This window comes from Anser brachyrhynchus (genome assembly GCF_964034855.1).
Source record: "Anser brachyrhynchus genome assembly, chromosome: 4".
NCBI classification, from domain to species: Eukaryota; Metazoa; Chordata; class Aves; order Anseriformes; family Anatidae; genus Anser; species Anser brachyrhynchus.
In genome coordinates, this window is record NC_137698.1 from 76,834,225 (window position 1) to 76,847,224 (window position 13,000).

The 13,000-nt window shown below is 51.7% G+C and overlaps 1 protein-coding gene across 1 annotated transcript in view; it reads left to right on the forward strand.

Moving 5' to 3' along the window:
• The first annotated feature begins 2,582 nt into the window (after window positions 1-2,582).
• Window positions 2,583-13,000, forward strand: part of ATRN (attractin) — a 149,994-nt gene continuing 139,576 nt past the window's right edge. The window contains exon 1 of the mRNA XM_080592234.1: window positions 2,583-2,985. Coding sequence (XP_080448360.1) covers window positions 2,660-2,985 — 326 coding nt within the window. The 5' untranslated portion in view covers window positions 2,583-2,659. The remainder of the gene's footprint in view (window positions 2,986-13,000) is intronic.

Here is a 13,000-nt window from a genome sequence, read left to right on the forward strand (position 1 = left end):
TCTTGTGCAACAAATACGTATGTTTGGCAAGAAAGAGGCAAGCAGGAGTTGTGAAAATACAGGTATTGTTCCCTCTGACAACTGCAGGTGAATACAAGCAGATCCGGGCAGAGGGCGGAGGTGATATTTGACAGCTGATGCCAACCCCAGGCCAGAGCAGGTGATATCTAAGCAATACGCGCGATAAAGAAGCTGTCCCAGAGAAATTCCACAGGTGGCAACCCTTTGACTTGAGCTGGTGGGAGCAAGTCGTGCTGGCAGCATCTGTACTGCACACCGAGGACAGTCCAGAGCACAGTATCATGTGCTGGCTGTAACCCAAGCTGGGTAAGCCTTGGAGCCAGACTGGCTTTTGGTGGCAATGTCTTGGACAGTGCCAGGCCAGTGGATGGTATCTGAATCCTCCCAAGGCATCCTGGCAGTTGTCTGTGGCCCAGGAAAACACGTGTAGATAGAAATACCACCTCTGTGCCTCCACCTCTGTATGGTCCAGAAGGTTTTTGTAATCTCTTTCTCATCTCTGACATTTTTTTTCCTCCTTTGCCTACCAGATCAGCCCAGCACAGAATTTTTAAGCTGAAGACACGATTCCATTCTCCTTCCTGGGCCTCAAACAGAAAAGGCAAACTAGAAGAAAAATGATTTTTGTTAGAGAGATGTGTGACTGAAAGCAGACATACACATACTGGTCTTCAGACTGTTTTCTTTCCTATGCACTCAATACATATCTGTTTATTACCCAGACCTCCTTCAGCTCAGGTAACTGCTGTTTTTATTTATAAACAAAAATGAACCAATAAGTATTGTGAGTCAGGTTATTTCTATTTTGGTCATTGTTTATCATTACATTAGTATCTCTAAATCCTGGTTGCCTCCTTTCAACGGAAAATGTGAATAATATGTATTTTTTGCCTTTCATGAAACAACAACAAAAAAATACTTCTCAACTGTTGTCATCTTTCTACATTTGAAACAAGGTATTAAATTAACTACCCAAGTAACTCCAAATACAGACAGATTAATGGAGATACACAAAGGGCAACGTTTACCCAAGAATGCCAACATCTTCAACTTTCTCACTCCTTCTTCACCCAGCTGAAAATGAAAGGTACGATAATTTCAAACAGCACCCATGTTTCTGCTCCACCCTTCCTGCTGCAAATGGCATCCTTGCTGGTGTGTTTGGAAAACATCCTGCTGCTTTGCCCAGGAGCTCAGGAGAAGGCTAGAGATATAACTGCGTTACTTCTTCCTCTGCTCTTCGCTGTTAGGAATTAAGGCTTAGAAATCCTTGTAAAGCATTAGCTTGTTGTACGGGGTAGGAAGGTTATCCCTTTATGAAGACTGCATTTTCTAGCTTACACAATTAAGATGGATGAATCTTCGTAATTTTAAACATGAAGCCCTCACTGCCATGCAACGACAAACACCCCACGCTTCCGAGCTCGGTTTAGCACCCCTGGACAGCAGCCTGCTCATTTTGCTCGTGCCAGCCCCAACGACAGTGGACGTTGGCACAAACCGAGCTGCCACTTGGATGAACCCAGGGCACAACCCGAGCACAAGGCACAGCTCCCTCAGGTGCTCCTGCACGCAGCCCCGTGTCCCAGAGGGGATCCCAAAGCCTGGCTGGTGGCACCCTGCTCCCCTCACCACGGCCCGCGGGGCCACTGGCGGGACACCCTGTACCACATGCAGCACGAGCGCTTGTTTAAAAGCCAACCAACCAACCAAAACCAAACAAAAATGTTTTATTTTTATGTATTTTTATCAACTGATTTCAACCTCGAGGCCTCCCACCCCATGGTGGAGGCCTCCCTGTCTCCTTGTATTCTGCTCTGGTGAAGCCGCACCTCGAGTGCTGGGTTCAGCTCTGGGCCCCTCAGTGCAAGAAGGACGTCGAGGCCCTGGAGCGTGTCCAGAGAAGGGCTACGAAGCTGGTGAAGGGCCTGGGACACAAGTCTTGGGAGGAGCGGCTGAGGGCACTGGGGGTGTTTGGTCTGGGGAAAGGGAGGCTCAGGGCAGACCTCATTGCTCTCTGCAACTGCCTGAAAGGAAGGTGTGGGGAGCTGGGGGTTGGCCTCTTTTCACAGGTAACTAGTGATAGGACCAGAGGGAATGGCCTCAAGTTGTGCCAGGGGAGGTTCAGGTGGGGAATGAGGAGACATTTCTGTCAGAAAGAGCGGTCAGGTGTAGGGACGGGGTGACAGGGAGGTGGTGGTGTCACCGTCCTGGGGGTGTTCGAGGAGAGGTTGGACGTGGTGCTTGGGGACGTGGTTCAGTGGGTGACAGTGGTGGTGAGGGGGTGGGTGGATGAGATGAGCTTGGAGGGCTTTTCTCAGTCCTAACGATTCTGTGACTCTAAGAACCGACAGAGGCACCCAACCGGAGGTAGTGGTGGGGAACAACATGGCGGGGGGGGGGGCACAAGATGGCGGAGGGGGGGCACCCCCCCACACACACTCCCCGCCCAGCAGCCGGGCTCCGCCAGCGGGTGACGTCACCGGCGGCGGCCGGGCGGCGGCGGCACCGCCCCCCCCCCCCCCCCCGCCTCCCCGTTCCCCTCCCTCCGCTCCCTCCTCCCACCCCCTCCCGGCCACCGTAGCGGCGGCGGCGGAAGCCCCCTCCCCGGCCACCGTCCCGGGAGGCCCCGCGGCGGATGGGCCGCGTCGTCCCGGCCGGCGTTCGGCAGATGGCGCGGGAGCTTTCGGCGCTGCGGGGCCCGGGTTGCCGGGCCGGGAGGAGGCTGCTGCCTCCGTTCCTGTTGCTGTTGGTTCTGTTGGGCCCGGCCGGGCCCGGCTTCGGTTCGGCCGGTGCCGCCGGAGCCTCTGAGGAAGCGGCGGCGGCTGCTTTGGCGGCGGCTTTGGGGAAGGAATGCGACAAACCGTGCGCCAACGGCGGGCGCTGCCAGCCGGCCAGCGGGCAGTGCGAGTGTCAGCCCGGCTGGGTGGGAGACCAGTGCCAGCACTGCGGGGGGCGCTTCAGGTCAGCACCGGGGGGGTACGGGGAACGGGGGGGGTCGGGGGGAGACGGGGAAGGGGGAAGGAGAGGCTGAGGTGAGGGAGGGAAGCGGGGCTGGGGGCTCGGGGGGGGGTGCGGGGGTATCGAGGGGCCGGGGGGGGTCTGTGTGGTGGCTCCTGGGGGTTTTGGGGGGGGGGGGGGATGGGGTAAGGGGGGCTGTGGTGGCCCGAGGGGGGGGCTTAAAGGGCGGCTTTCTGTGGGGTGGGCTTCGGGGGGGTCCGTGGGGCGGCCCCCTATGGGATGAGGCCGGGGGGCGTCTGCGTGGTGGTCTCCGAGGGGGTCGGTGGGGTGGCCCCTTATGGGGCGGTCCCCTATGGGGTGACTCCGGGGGGGGTTTTGTGGGGCAGTTCTCTCTGGGGTGGTCCCCACTGGGGGCGGGTGGTCGGTGGGGTGGTCCCCTATGGGGTAACCCTCCCGGGGGGTCGGTGGGGTGGCCCCCATATGGGGTGGCCCCTGGTGGGGGTCTATGGGGTGGTCCCCTAGGGGGTAGCTGCCCGGGGGGAGTCTGTTGGGCAGCCCCCTATGGGGTGGCCCCTGGTGGGGATCTATGGGGTGGCCCCCGGGGGGGTGGCGGGGCCGAGGGGGGGAGGAGGAGGAGGGATGGGGGCTGACGGGGTTTGGGTGTAAGGCCTGGGGGTAGCAGGGGTCGGGTGCCCCTCGCTGGCTGTGCCCGGCAGTGGGGTCTCAGGAGGGTGGGGATGGATCCGGGGCGTGCGGGTGCTCGGCGGGAGAGGGGCTGGGGGTCAGCGGGGCTGTGGGGGTGGCAGGAGGTGTAGGTGGCACGGTGTGGGGGCAGTGGGGGGTGAGCACGGTGTGCTGGTCCTGTGGGGGGCAGGAGTATGGGTGGAGAATTTTTGGTGGTGGGGGGCACCCAGGGGGACCTTCACCATCAGCGGTGAGGCTAAAGGGCTGGGGTTGTGTAGGGGCAGGGGGCTGTGGGTGTAGGGGTGTATCTGCGTGTAGGGCTGAGCGTGTTAGGAGGGAAAATGGGGCGATGGTAGGGCATGGGTGGGGAGTAATGGGGCTGTAGCACCTCTGGAAAGTCAGAAGGGGTTGGGGGAGGTGTGGGGGCTGCATATGTAGAGGATTTGGGATTTGTGTGGAGACGGCTGTGGTCAGAGGCAGGTGGGAGCAGTGAGGGTGTGGGGCTGGTTCCTGGGCAGGGGCAGAGGTGGGGGAAGCTGTGGAGTGCAGCTGGGGGGCAGGACCCGGCCGGGAGCGGGTTGGAGGGGGAGAGGAGGGGTGCACGAGCAGGTTTTGGGGCTGGGGGGAGGCAGCAGGGGTGGCTGAGGGGGGAGCAAGCTCATCTTGGCCAGTAGCTTCAGAAAGCAGAGATTTTGGATAGTGGTGAACTGGGGAGGGGTGCAGGCAGGGGGGAAGCGGGACATTAAAGGGGGTCCTGGCACGTGGGGAGCAGCTTTTGGGGCATCGGAGCGCGGGTGGGAGCGGTGCTGGAGCCTGGGGAGGGACGGGGGTGGTGGCTGGGAGCCACTGGGACGCCTGCTGCCTCCGGGACCGAGACCAGTTGTGTGGGGATGGGGCCCTGAGGTGGGCTGCGTGGCTGGCGTCTGTCCCGCAGGACGAGGAGTGGGAGATACCTGTCTGGAAACGCGCCCTGCCTGCTCTGTAAGCTTACGTTTGCAGCAGAATTGCCCGTAAGATGGTTACCTGCTTCGGTTTTGGCAGCCGTGGCGGCGAGAGCCAGCGTGTGTCTGCGTGCGTTAGGTGACTTCTCAGCAGGGCTGGAGCTTCGGGGAAAAAAGGAAATGAAAAAAGGGCTGATTGTCCGAGGCAGCGCTTGCTTCCGAGAGAGCTCCTCGTGGAAAGCACCAACCACCCTCCGGTGATGCTCGGGGGAAGGGGAACGGGAACCATGTGGATGAGAGGAGAGAGACTTCGTGTGATTTACAAGTTGATCTTGCTATTTTTTTATTTGTGTTTTTATTTGTATCGGATAGGGATGCAATGCAGCTAATTGAGAAGAGGTTTTGGAAGGGATCCGTGCCTGACCAGGCAAGCTCTGGAAGTTGAGAGCTTCCTTTTCAAGGATTTTAGCCAGTGTCATGAGAAGTATTTTCTTCTAGTTGAGAAGGGGGAGTTTTTGGAATAGCCACTTGCTGTTACCTTCCTTGAGCACTTGAGGATATTTGTAAGTTTAAGGGCACCAGATGTGAATAGAGGCAGAGGCGCTTTTTTGGGTAGCACAACCGGGGCTGCTGAGTACAAAAGAGTTGGTCTATACTGCTAACTGCTCTTGTCTGCCTTGATAAAGCTGCTTGGTTCTCTTCCACCCCCAATTCCAGTGTAAAATTTTGGCCAAAAATGTAACGAATGTTTTTCTCTCCAGCTGTTTTGTTCCGCTGTTTGTTTGTTTACTGGTGAGCTGAAGTTTCTAGTCATCTTTTTAGACTTTGAGCTCCAAGAAAAGTGCCAGCAAGTGTTCTTGAGCAATGTTCAGAGCTCTGCGGTCACAGCTCTCCCCTGCCTCGGATTTACTGTCCCGTCAGCAATGGCACTGCAGCTTTTTTTGTGTTTCTCAAGAGCTTGGCTTCGAAAGGATTGGTTTTCGACCCGTAGGTATGGATGGGAAGCGTGAAGGCAGGTGAAAATTTATTTCCAAGTGTGGTATATCCCACACGCTTATCCACCTGGCTGTGAAATGTAATTAAAATGGGCACGTTAATCGCCCTGCTCTTTATCCGGGTGTTTATGATGACTGTGTTCGTGGCCTCGGCTGGTTTATGGTGCGCACTGGGCTTGTCGGGATGCTTTCACCAAGGTGCTCGTCCCTCACATCTTCCTGTGCTGGCAGGGAAGAGTGAGCATCGCTGCTTTGTGTTACAGGCTGCTAATACCCGACATCGGGCAAGTCTCTGTGGTTAGAAATGTGGCCCGTTTTCCTTCTTGTTTCACCCGAACCGCAGGAGGGGAGATGCCGTGCGGTGCAGCGCTGGTCTCACGCGGAGGTGTGTGTTTGTGTGTGTTTTTCCTCAGGATGCCTGCTGTTCTGGCTCAAAAAGGAAGCCATGCAGAAGTGTACCTGCACGTGGTCTTGTCGGTAATTTTGTACTTCTAGGAAAATTGAGAAAATGCCCATTTTCGTGCAGGTGAACGGTGCGCTCGGTGGGCAGGCAGAGGAGAGAAGTGCGAGCCATTTCGGGTGGCCTATTTTTCGAGGCGAGGAGCCAGCCACCTGAGTCCTTTCAAGGCACAGACCGGGATTGTGGCTTTACGCAGAGCTGTAGCAGAAAATGTAGGGCGCACCTGACATGCTCCTGTCCTCTGCTCCTGGCCAAGCCCCGCGGGCTGCCCTGCTGCCTGGGGTCTCCTGAGGGCTGGTGCCTGGTGCCGGGCTCCTGCTCGGGGAGGTGCAGCAGCGGGCGCTTTGCTCAGCACTTGGTGCCTTCAAGGGAATCGTTTCGGCCGGCTGCCTGATGTGCAGGCAGCAGAGAGAGACAGGGTACAGGTTAAGGGGTGACCCGTGTCCTACACGGGTTTCTTGGCCAAAAATTCTGGAGGATTAGCTGAACACTCGGGGTGCTAACTTCTGGGAAGGTAGCTGGATGCGAGCGGTGTCGGTGGGCACGCCGCCGGGCAGTTCGGTGTATGCTCCTAGCTGCAAATGCGAACAGACTCTGTGTCGTGTATAATTAGACACCAAATGTTTCCAGAAAACTGGGGTTTGTGTGTAAGGGCGCTGCTTCTCCTTTCATGGTAATCCCTTTTTTGTTTTTTTTTTTGAGGTGGGAGATGGAAAATGCGAAGCGGTGCTTAGCAATGGAACATGACAGTGGGGGGGGAAAAAATAAAGATTAGAGTGTACCTTTGAAACTACCTTTTTATTAATTTAATGGAGGCAGTTACGGGCTGCTGATTGAACGTTATTAAGGACTCTGTGGTAACGCGCTCTCCTTGGCCAAAGAATATTGCAGTAAAGAGGAATTTTCTCTCTAGATGATTTGGGTAGATCGTAACCTGCGAGAGCTGCTAGCTAGGAAAGGACTGTCACAGTTCCCGTTCTTAAATAAATGGGAATTTGGTCAACAGCTAGGGCACCAGTCCGCTGTCTTTAAGAAGCTACCTGATGCAGTTTAGAGCTTTATGGAAGTCAGAAAGCTACTTAATACATTAGAGGATGTTGGCAATTTGAATCAAATCAGTTTAAGTGCTTAAATTAGATTTGGGTGTTGTGTTTGTGCCTGATTCCAGCTCCATTGCTCTCTTTTCATTAGGGCATTATCGTGCTTTAAAATTCTTTTCTCTTCCATGTTGCTGTGTGAAAGGCTCCCTTGAACGACGTGCCCTGGTGGTAAAAGAGTGGGCTGTTCGAGCTGGAAATGTTTAAGCAGGATGAGCTTTAAGGAAAACATTGGGGGAAGAAAAAAGCCTACTTAAATGGTTTAATTTAGTTCTCGGAGGCATTATTTACAGCTTGGGATTGGAAAATTTGCTTGGAGGTGTGTGAATATGTCTGTATATATATCTGTCTATCTGTCTATGGGCTTATGTGGTCTGTCCATGGAGAGAGAAGCTCTTGGTTGACGTTTCATCCTCATTCTCACTGTTTTGTTGTTAATCTCTGGGTGGAGAGGCTGCTGTTTTACTAGAGTTCTAAGAACAAAGGTTCATCTCTGAAACAATGCAGTGCTTTTGACATACCTAGGAGGTTCTGCACTTCTTGCTTTGTGGCCAGCACGAATATTTGCCTGGCATCAGTTGTTTAATGCTTGCAGTAAGCTCACTTCTTACTTCACAGCTCGCTGTACAGCGAGGAGCGGACAGCAGGCGGTGCAGGACAGTAAAGCAGTGCAGAGGAGGCTAGATCTTTGTCACCTCTGCCTCATGCCCACCGAGCACCTTCCCTGTTGAGCATTTAGGTGCTGGAATTGCTGAGCAGCTCGCGGCCTCAGCCTGCGGGTGTGAGGAGCAGCACTGGCAGCCGGCTGCACGCTGAAGCGTGGCTGAGCTTTGGGACCTCCGGGGATGATGGAGCAGGCAGGGGGAACCTTGCTCTGCCTGCCAAGTCCAGGAGCACGCCTCGGACCTGAACACCAGCACCTCCTTGTCTTCAGTGGTCCCCACAAAAGACATTTCTGTCTCGTTTCTCTCTTGGAATACCAGGGAACAGCCACCTGCGTCAGGTCAGCAGAAGTTGTCTGATGCTGGTGTAGGTTTTTCCATCATTTCGCGGGCTCTGTTGCTTCTTTCATCGTGGATCCAAAATAAACTTGGGTTAAGCTGGGTGTTCATTACCGTCTTAGTCAATTTACAGTTAACAGAAGTGATCTTACTGAAATCTCACCAAATGACTGAGGTTAGCTCTGTTTTCACAGAAACGGCATTTTCTTGTAAGTCTTCGAAAGAACTGGGAGATGCTCTTATCGTGCGCCCTAATGAAGTTAAATAATGTTTGGAAGGCAGGTGGCAGATTTCAGTTTCCCGGCTTGTTCCTCTGAAGCTTGGGTGAGCAATCAAATTTCCAACCATGAACTTACCGTGCGTAACGCAAGTGTCTGTGATGATCCATGCTGAAAATCCTCTCTATGCTGAGATAATGCTGCTGCTGACCAACCTGCTGTATTACTGCATTAATTAACGATACCCTTGGGTGCTCTTTTCTTAAACAGTTTGCTGGAAGAATTTTTTCCAATTTGAAGTTCCAAGCACGGCACTTGGAATTAGCTTCTTGATCTCGTAGAGCTTTGCTTTTTTTTTCCTGTGCTCAACGTTTTCTCTGCAAGTAGTTCTTCAGGAGCTCTTAAATCGCGTCTTCTAAAATGTAGTGAAAAGGAAAAAAATGTGGAAGATGGGGTTCAAAATTGTGCGATTTTTATAAGTAAAGGGGTTTTGAAGGAGGAGCAAGCCAATACCAACTGGAGCTCACTCTAAGAAGAAGGGCTGCAAGCATTTTCCAGTATTGTTGTATAGCCGAGGTCTGCCTGTGAAACCTCTGCAGCGCATTGAAAGCAGGGCTGGAAGATTTGATAAGCAATAGTACGGCACAGAACGAAGATAATTTACTTTTGTGCATGGCTTTGAATCAAATAGTCCTGAAGTCCTGAAATACTGAACCAGTAATGATGTATGGTTTTTGTTTCCTGCTTTTGTTCCTTTGTTTATGGCAGATCCACATGGAGTTCCTTTGGACATGAGACCGCCACAAACGTCCTTCCCTCCCTTTGCTTAAAATAAATATTTATTTTACATCTCTCTGGACAAACGGAGATGCAGGTTGCCGCAAGGCTTTCAGTGGATGTGCTGCGTGTGAGATTTGGGGCATGATTTTGGCTTATAGAGCCTTAAATCCTTGGGATTCTGAAAATGGGAGGGATCCTTCCTGGTGAAATTGTGAAGGATGGCAAGAGACCTGAGCTGCACACTGAGCAGTCTGGAAGTTAAAATATGATGAGCTAAATTTAGCACATCCCAACGGCGGATTTTTAGAATAACCCTTTTAAAGGAAACTTCTGGGCTGATAATAGCCTTTGTCACGTGGAGCATGCTGGTGGAGCATGCTGCAAAGGACTGAAGTGTTACACTGATCGGCTGAGCAATTTTCCTGATAATGAAGGGCAGCTGATGGCCAGATCAGATGGTGTGAAATACTTCTAGGATGAACCGGGGGATGCTTGAAGTTTCGGGTACCAGTTGTGGCTTCCTTGAGTAAAACTGGTTCCCTCAGAGTTTTCAGTTCTCTGAAAATGCAGAAGCAGAATCCAACTGATGCAAGGGTGATTGTGCTAGCTGGGGCTTTCCAGTGTCTAAAACTCTTTTTTTTTTCCCCTCTCCTGCCAAGCTTGCTGAGCTCGTAGCTGCAGAACAAACGGCGCTGCTTTATGCCACGCTCGTCATCTTGGATGTGCTTCACAGGTGTCGCAAAAACCCACGTAGGGGTTGTTGCTTCAGGTAGGTAGGGAGGGCATTACACACACCACTAAGGATGAAAACGATCCGTAACGTCTTTCAGCACTGCCCAGGGCAGAGGGGCTTTGTGTGGAGACCTGAGGATGTGTGAATGCAGCTGTGAAAATCCCACTTTTTCTCTTATTTGTGTTCTCTTTGTATCTCCTGTTTTTCAGAAGCCTTAGTTTTTATTTGCTAGCTTCTGCAGTCTGAAAGGACAGATAATAAGCAAGGCTAAGGTAGGAAAACACCCTTTTGAAGAGTTTCTTATTAGTCAGTGTTTGTATTGCATGAAAATTTAATATCCGTCTCCAAGGCGGTGCTTGTCTGCTTAGGGTATAAAAGCTTGGCGCGGATGAATTAGCATTTCTGTAAACCCATTTATGAACCCAAATGCAGAAGGTGAGGAGTATTGTTCCATTCAGAAAATGTAGGTTGGATTTAACGTTATTTCGTTGTCAAGCGAGAGAAAAACGGTGGCTTCAGTTACGGTGCTTTTTGAAGCTGTGGTAGCCTTTCTCCCCGCTGCTTTTTGCTCATTAGTATTGCCACGAGAGGAAAAAAAAAATGACACTTCCAGGGCCTCTTGCTTTGGTGAGTTACCGCTGGTATAACGTATGGCTGTGTTGAGTGTGGGCTTTTATTTTCAGCATCTTTGCACGTGTGGCGTTACATCCTTCCTTTCACAGCTTTGTAGCGCTCGAAGCGTGGGTATTGTGGGGCTGCTGCCAGATATTTTCGACCCGACTGCCTTATCGGCAGAAAATCTATGACCGAGGTTCACCCTGCGTGCGCGTTTTGGATTTCCTTGTTTGCCACCATCGAGAGCGTGTTTGTGTTCCTCTACAGTAAGCTGTCCAGGACGGCTTTGTGAAAAGCCTTTCAGTAGCCACGTGTGGTGCCGTTCCTGCCCAAGTTAGGCACCTGCCTGCTTAATGATTAATTGGAGACCCTATTAATGCAGACCGCGGGGTGTCACGTGAATTTTCCAGCAATCTCGGCGCTGAGGTTCTCCAATATCTGTATTTGTAACAAACTTTGATCTTGTGCGTCATCGGCGGTGGTGATGCCAAGAAAAAAAGCTTCGCAACCGCTGCAAGACCTGAGCTGCCAAGGAGCACGGGGCTGAAATGCTGACTGCGAGGCAGCAGGAAGAGGCTCGGGGCAAACCTCCTGTGATCCTTGCCATCGAGGTTCTTAGAAAAAAATGTTGTGCCCTGGCAGAACTGCAGGCAGGCATCGCAAGCCGTTCGTTCAGCTGGAGAAGTACCACGCTGCAAATAACACGTTGGGAAATAATTCCTTTTGAGGTCACTGATGGCTCTGTGGCTTTTATATATTTTTTTTTTCAAACTGAGGTTGGGAACAGGAATAATTGTGGTCAGTATTATTGTGTATTATTTGAAAAATTTGGTGCTGAATTCCTTGTGCGAGATGGGCCCTGTGCTTCCAGATGCATTTATTTATTTCTAGTTGCAGCCTGACAGTGGTGGTGCTTTTGTTAACTGCTTGATTTATGGCGTTCAGGCTCATCACCGGGAGTCGTTTAAATATGGGTCAGTCGGTGTCTGCTTCTTGCAAGCACAGGTTGCGGAGATTCTTTAAAGTTGGTATTTTTCATTTTGGGAACCGTAATGGGTGTTTAAACATGCCCTCGCTCAACTATTGGAGTATGAATCATTTGGAGGAGGTGTTGAAGCAGTTCAAAGTCAAAAACAGAACTTGACTTCTTGCCTCTGCACATTTTTTCTAAACTATCCATTCTAATGCTGCTGCTAATTTGGTTTTTTCTAGAGGATGTGCTGATAATTTTTTTTCGCTTGTTTTATCTGGATTTATACCGTGAGCCTAAAACTCCAACCTGTGCATAACGCAACAATCCACGAATGCCTGGCCTGACGTTGTTTGCTGCTATTCCCAGCAACCCGAGCTGTCGAAGATTTCTGGGGCAGCAGGCGCACGTGCCAATTCATGCATAATTCCCTGCTGCAAACGGCGTAGCTCAGTCTGCATGCAGGTCTGGGTTCGGGGTGTGAATGGAGGGTGACTTGTTGGGAATCAGGATCGTGTGGTCGGTTGGTGAAGCTGTAGGGACTTTGTAGCCTGTAACTCTTCCTGCAGCACCTACAGACAAGTGGAAAAAAGGCAAGGGGACTTGAGTCCTGAAAAGGCAAAGACAACGAACAGAGAAACAGCCGAGGTTGGCACATCGGTTGGTCTTCGGAAACGCATGGGCTGCTTCTTTGAAGCTTGTGGGAGGTGAAGCCCGGGCTGGTTTCTGTTCCCCAGCCCCGCAGCCGGCAGCGCAGGCAGCTTTTCTCCCCGGTCCACATCTCCTGGTGGTTTGTTTTTAAGCAAACATGCTTGGTATTTATATTGCTGTAAGGTGTGGGAGCCTCCTGAAAGTAAAGGATGGTATCGCAGCCAGCGTTGGCTTTTTGTTTCCTCCTTGGCTTTGCCAAAACTCAGAGTGCCACAGTATCGGTCGATCTGCCTTTCACCTTGAAAACGTCCAGGGTTCAGCCTTAGCATTAGTAGGGTGCGAGTGCCTGGAGAATAAATAACCTCCTACTTCTAGGAATCAAGCAGGAACACAGCTCATCATCTGATCTTCGTGGTTTACTCTCCTTATCTCTGAAACAAGGATGAGTTATAAAGAGAGCTGTGTAAAAAGTGTTCTGATGGTGGCGTTATTTATGCAGGAATGTGGAGGTTTCAAGGGACGTTGTAGTGGTTGTTTTGCATGGCAGCTGGTGTCCAACTTCTCTGTCTGTTCTGGGGTTTGTACTGTCCTGCAAAAGAAATGTGGTTAATGTTACTATAAATGTGCCGTAATCAGCTTCACAGAGGCTTATCAAAAAGGATATTGTATGTTAAAAGTGAAGAAGTTTAAATGTGATCTTAATTTCTCTATTCAGTGCCGACAGGAATCTGTCATGTGGGATTTACCCTGATTTTCACGTGGTGACTTTTCCCTTTATTCGATCAGAGCTGGTCAAGGCATCAGAACATCTTTTGTGCCTGCGGTTTGCTTGTTTCCATACAAGCTGGGCGTGTACGAGAGCGTGAAGAGATT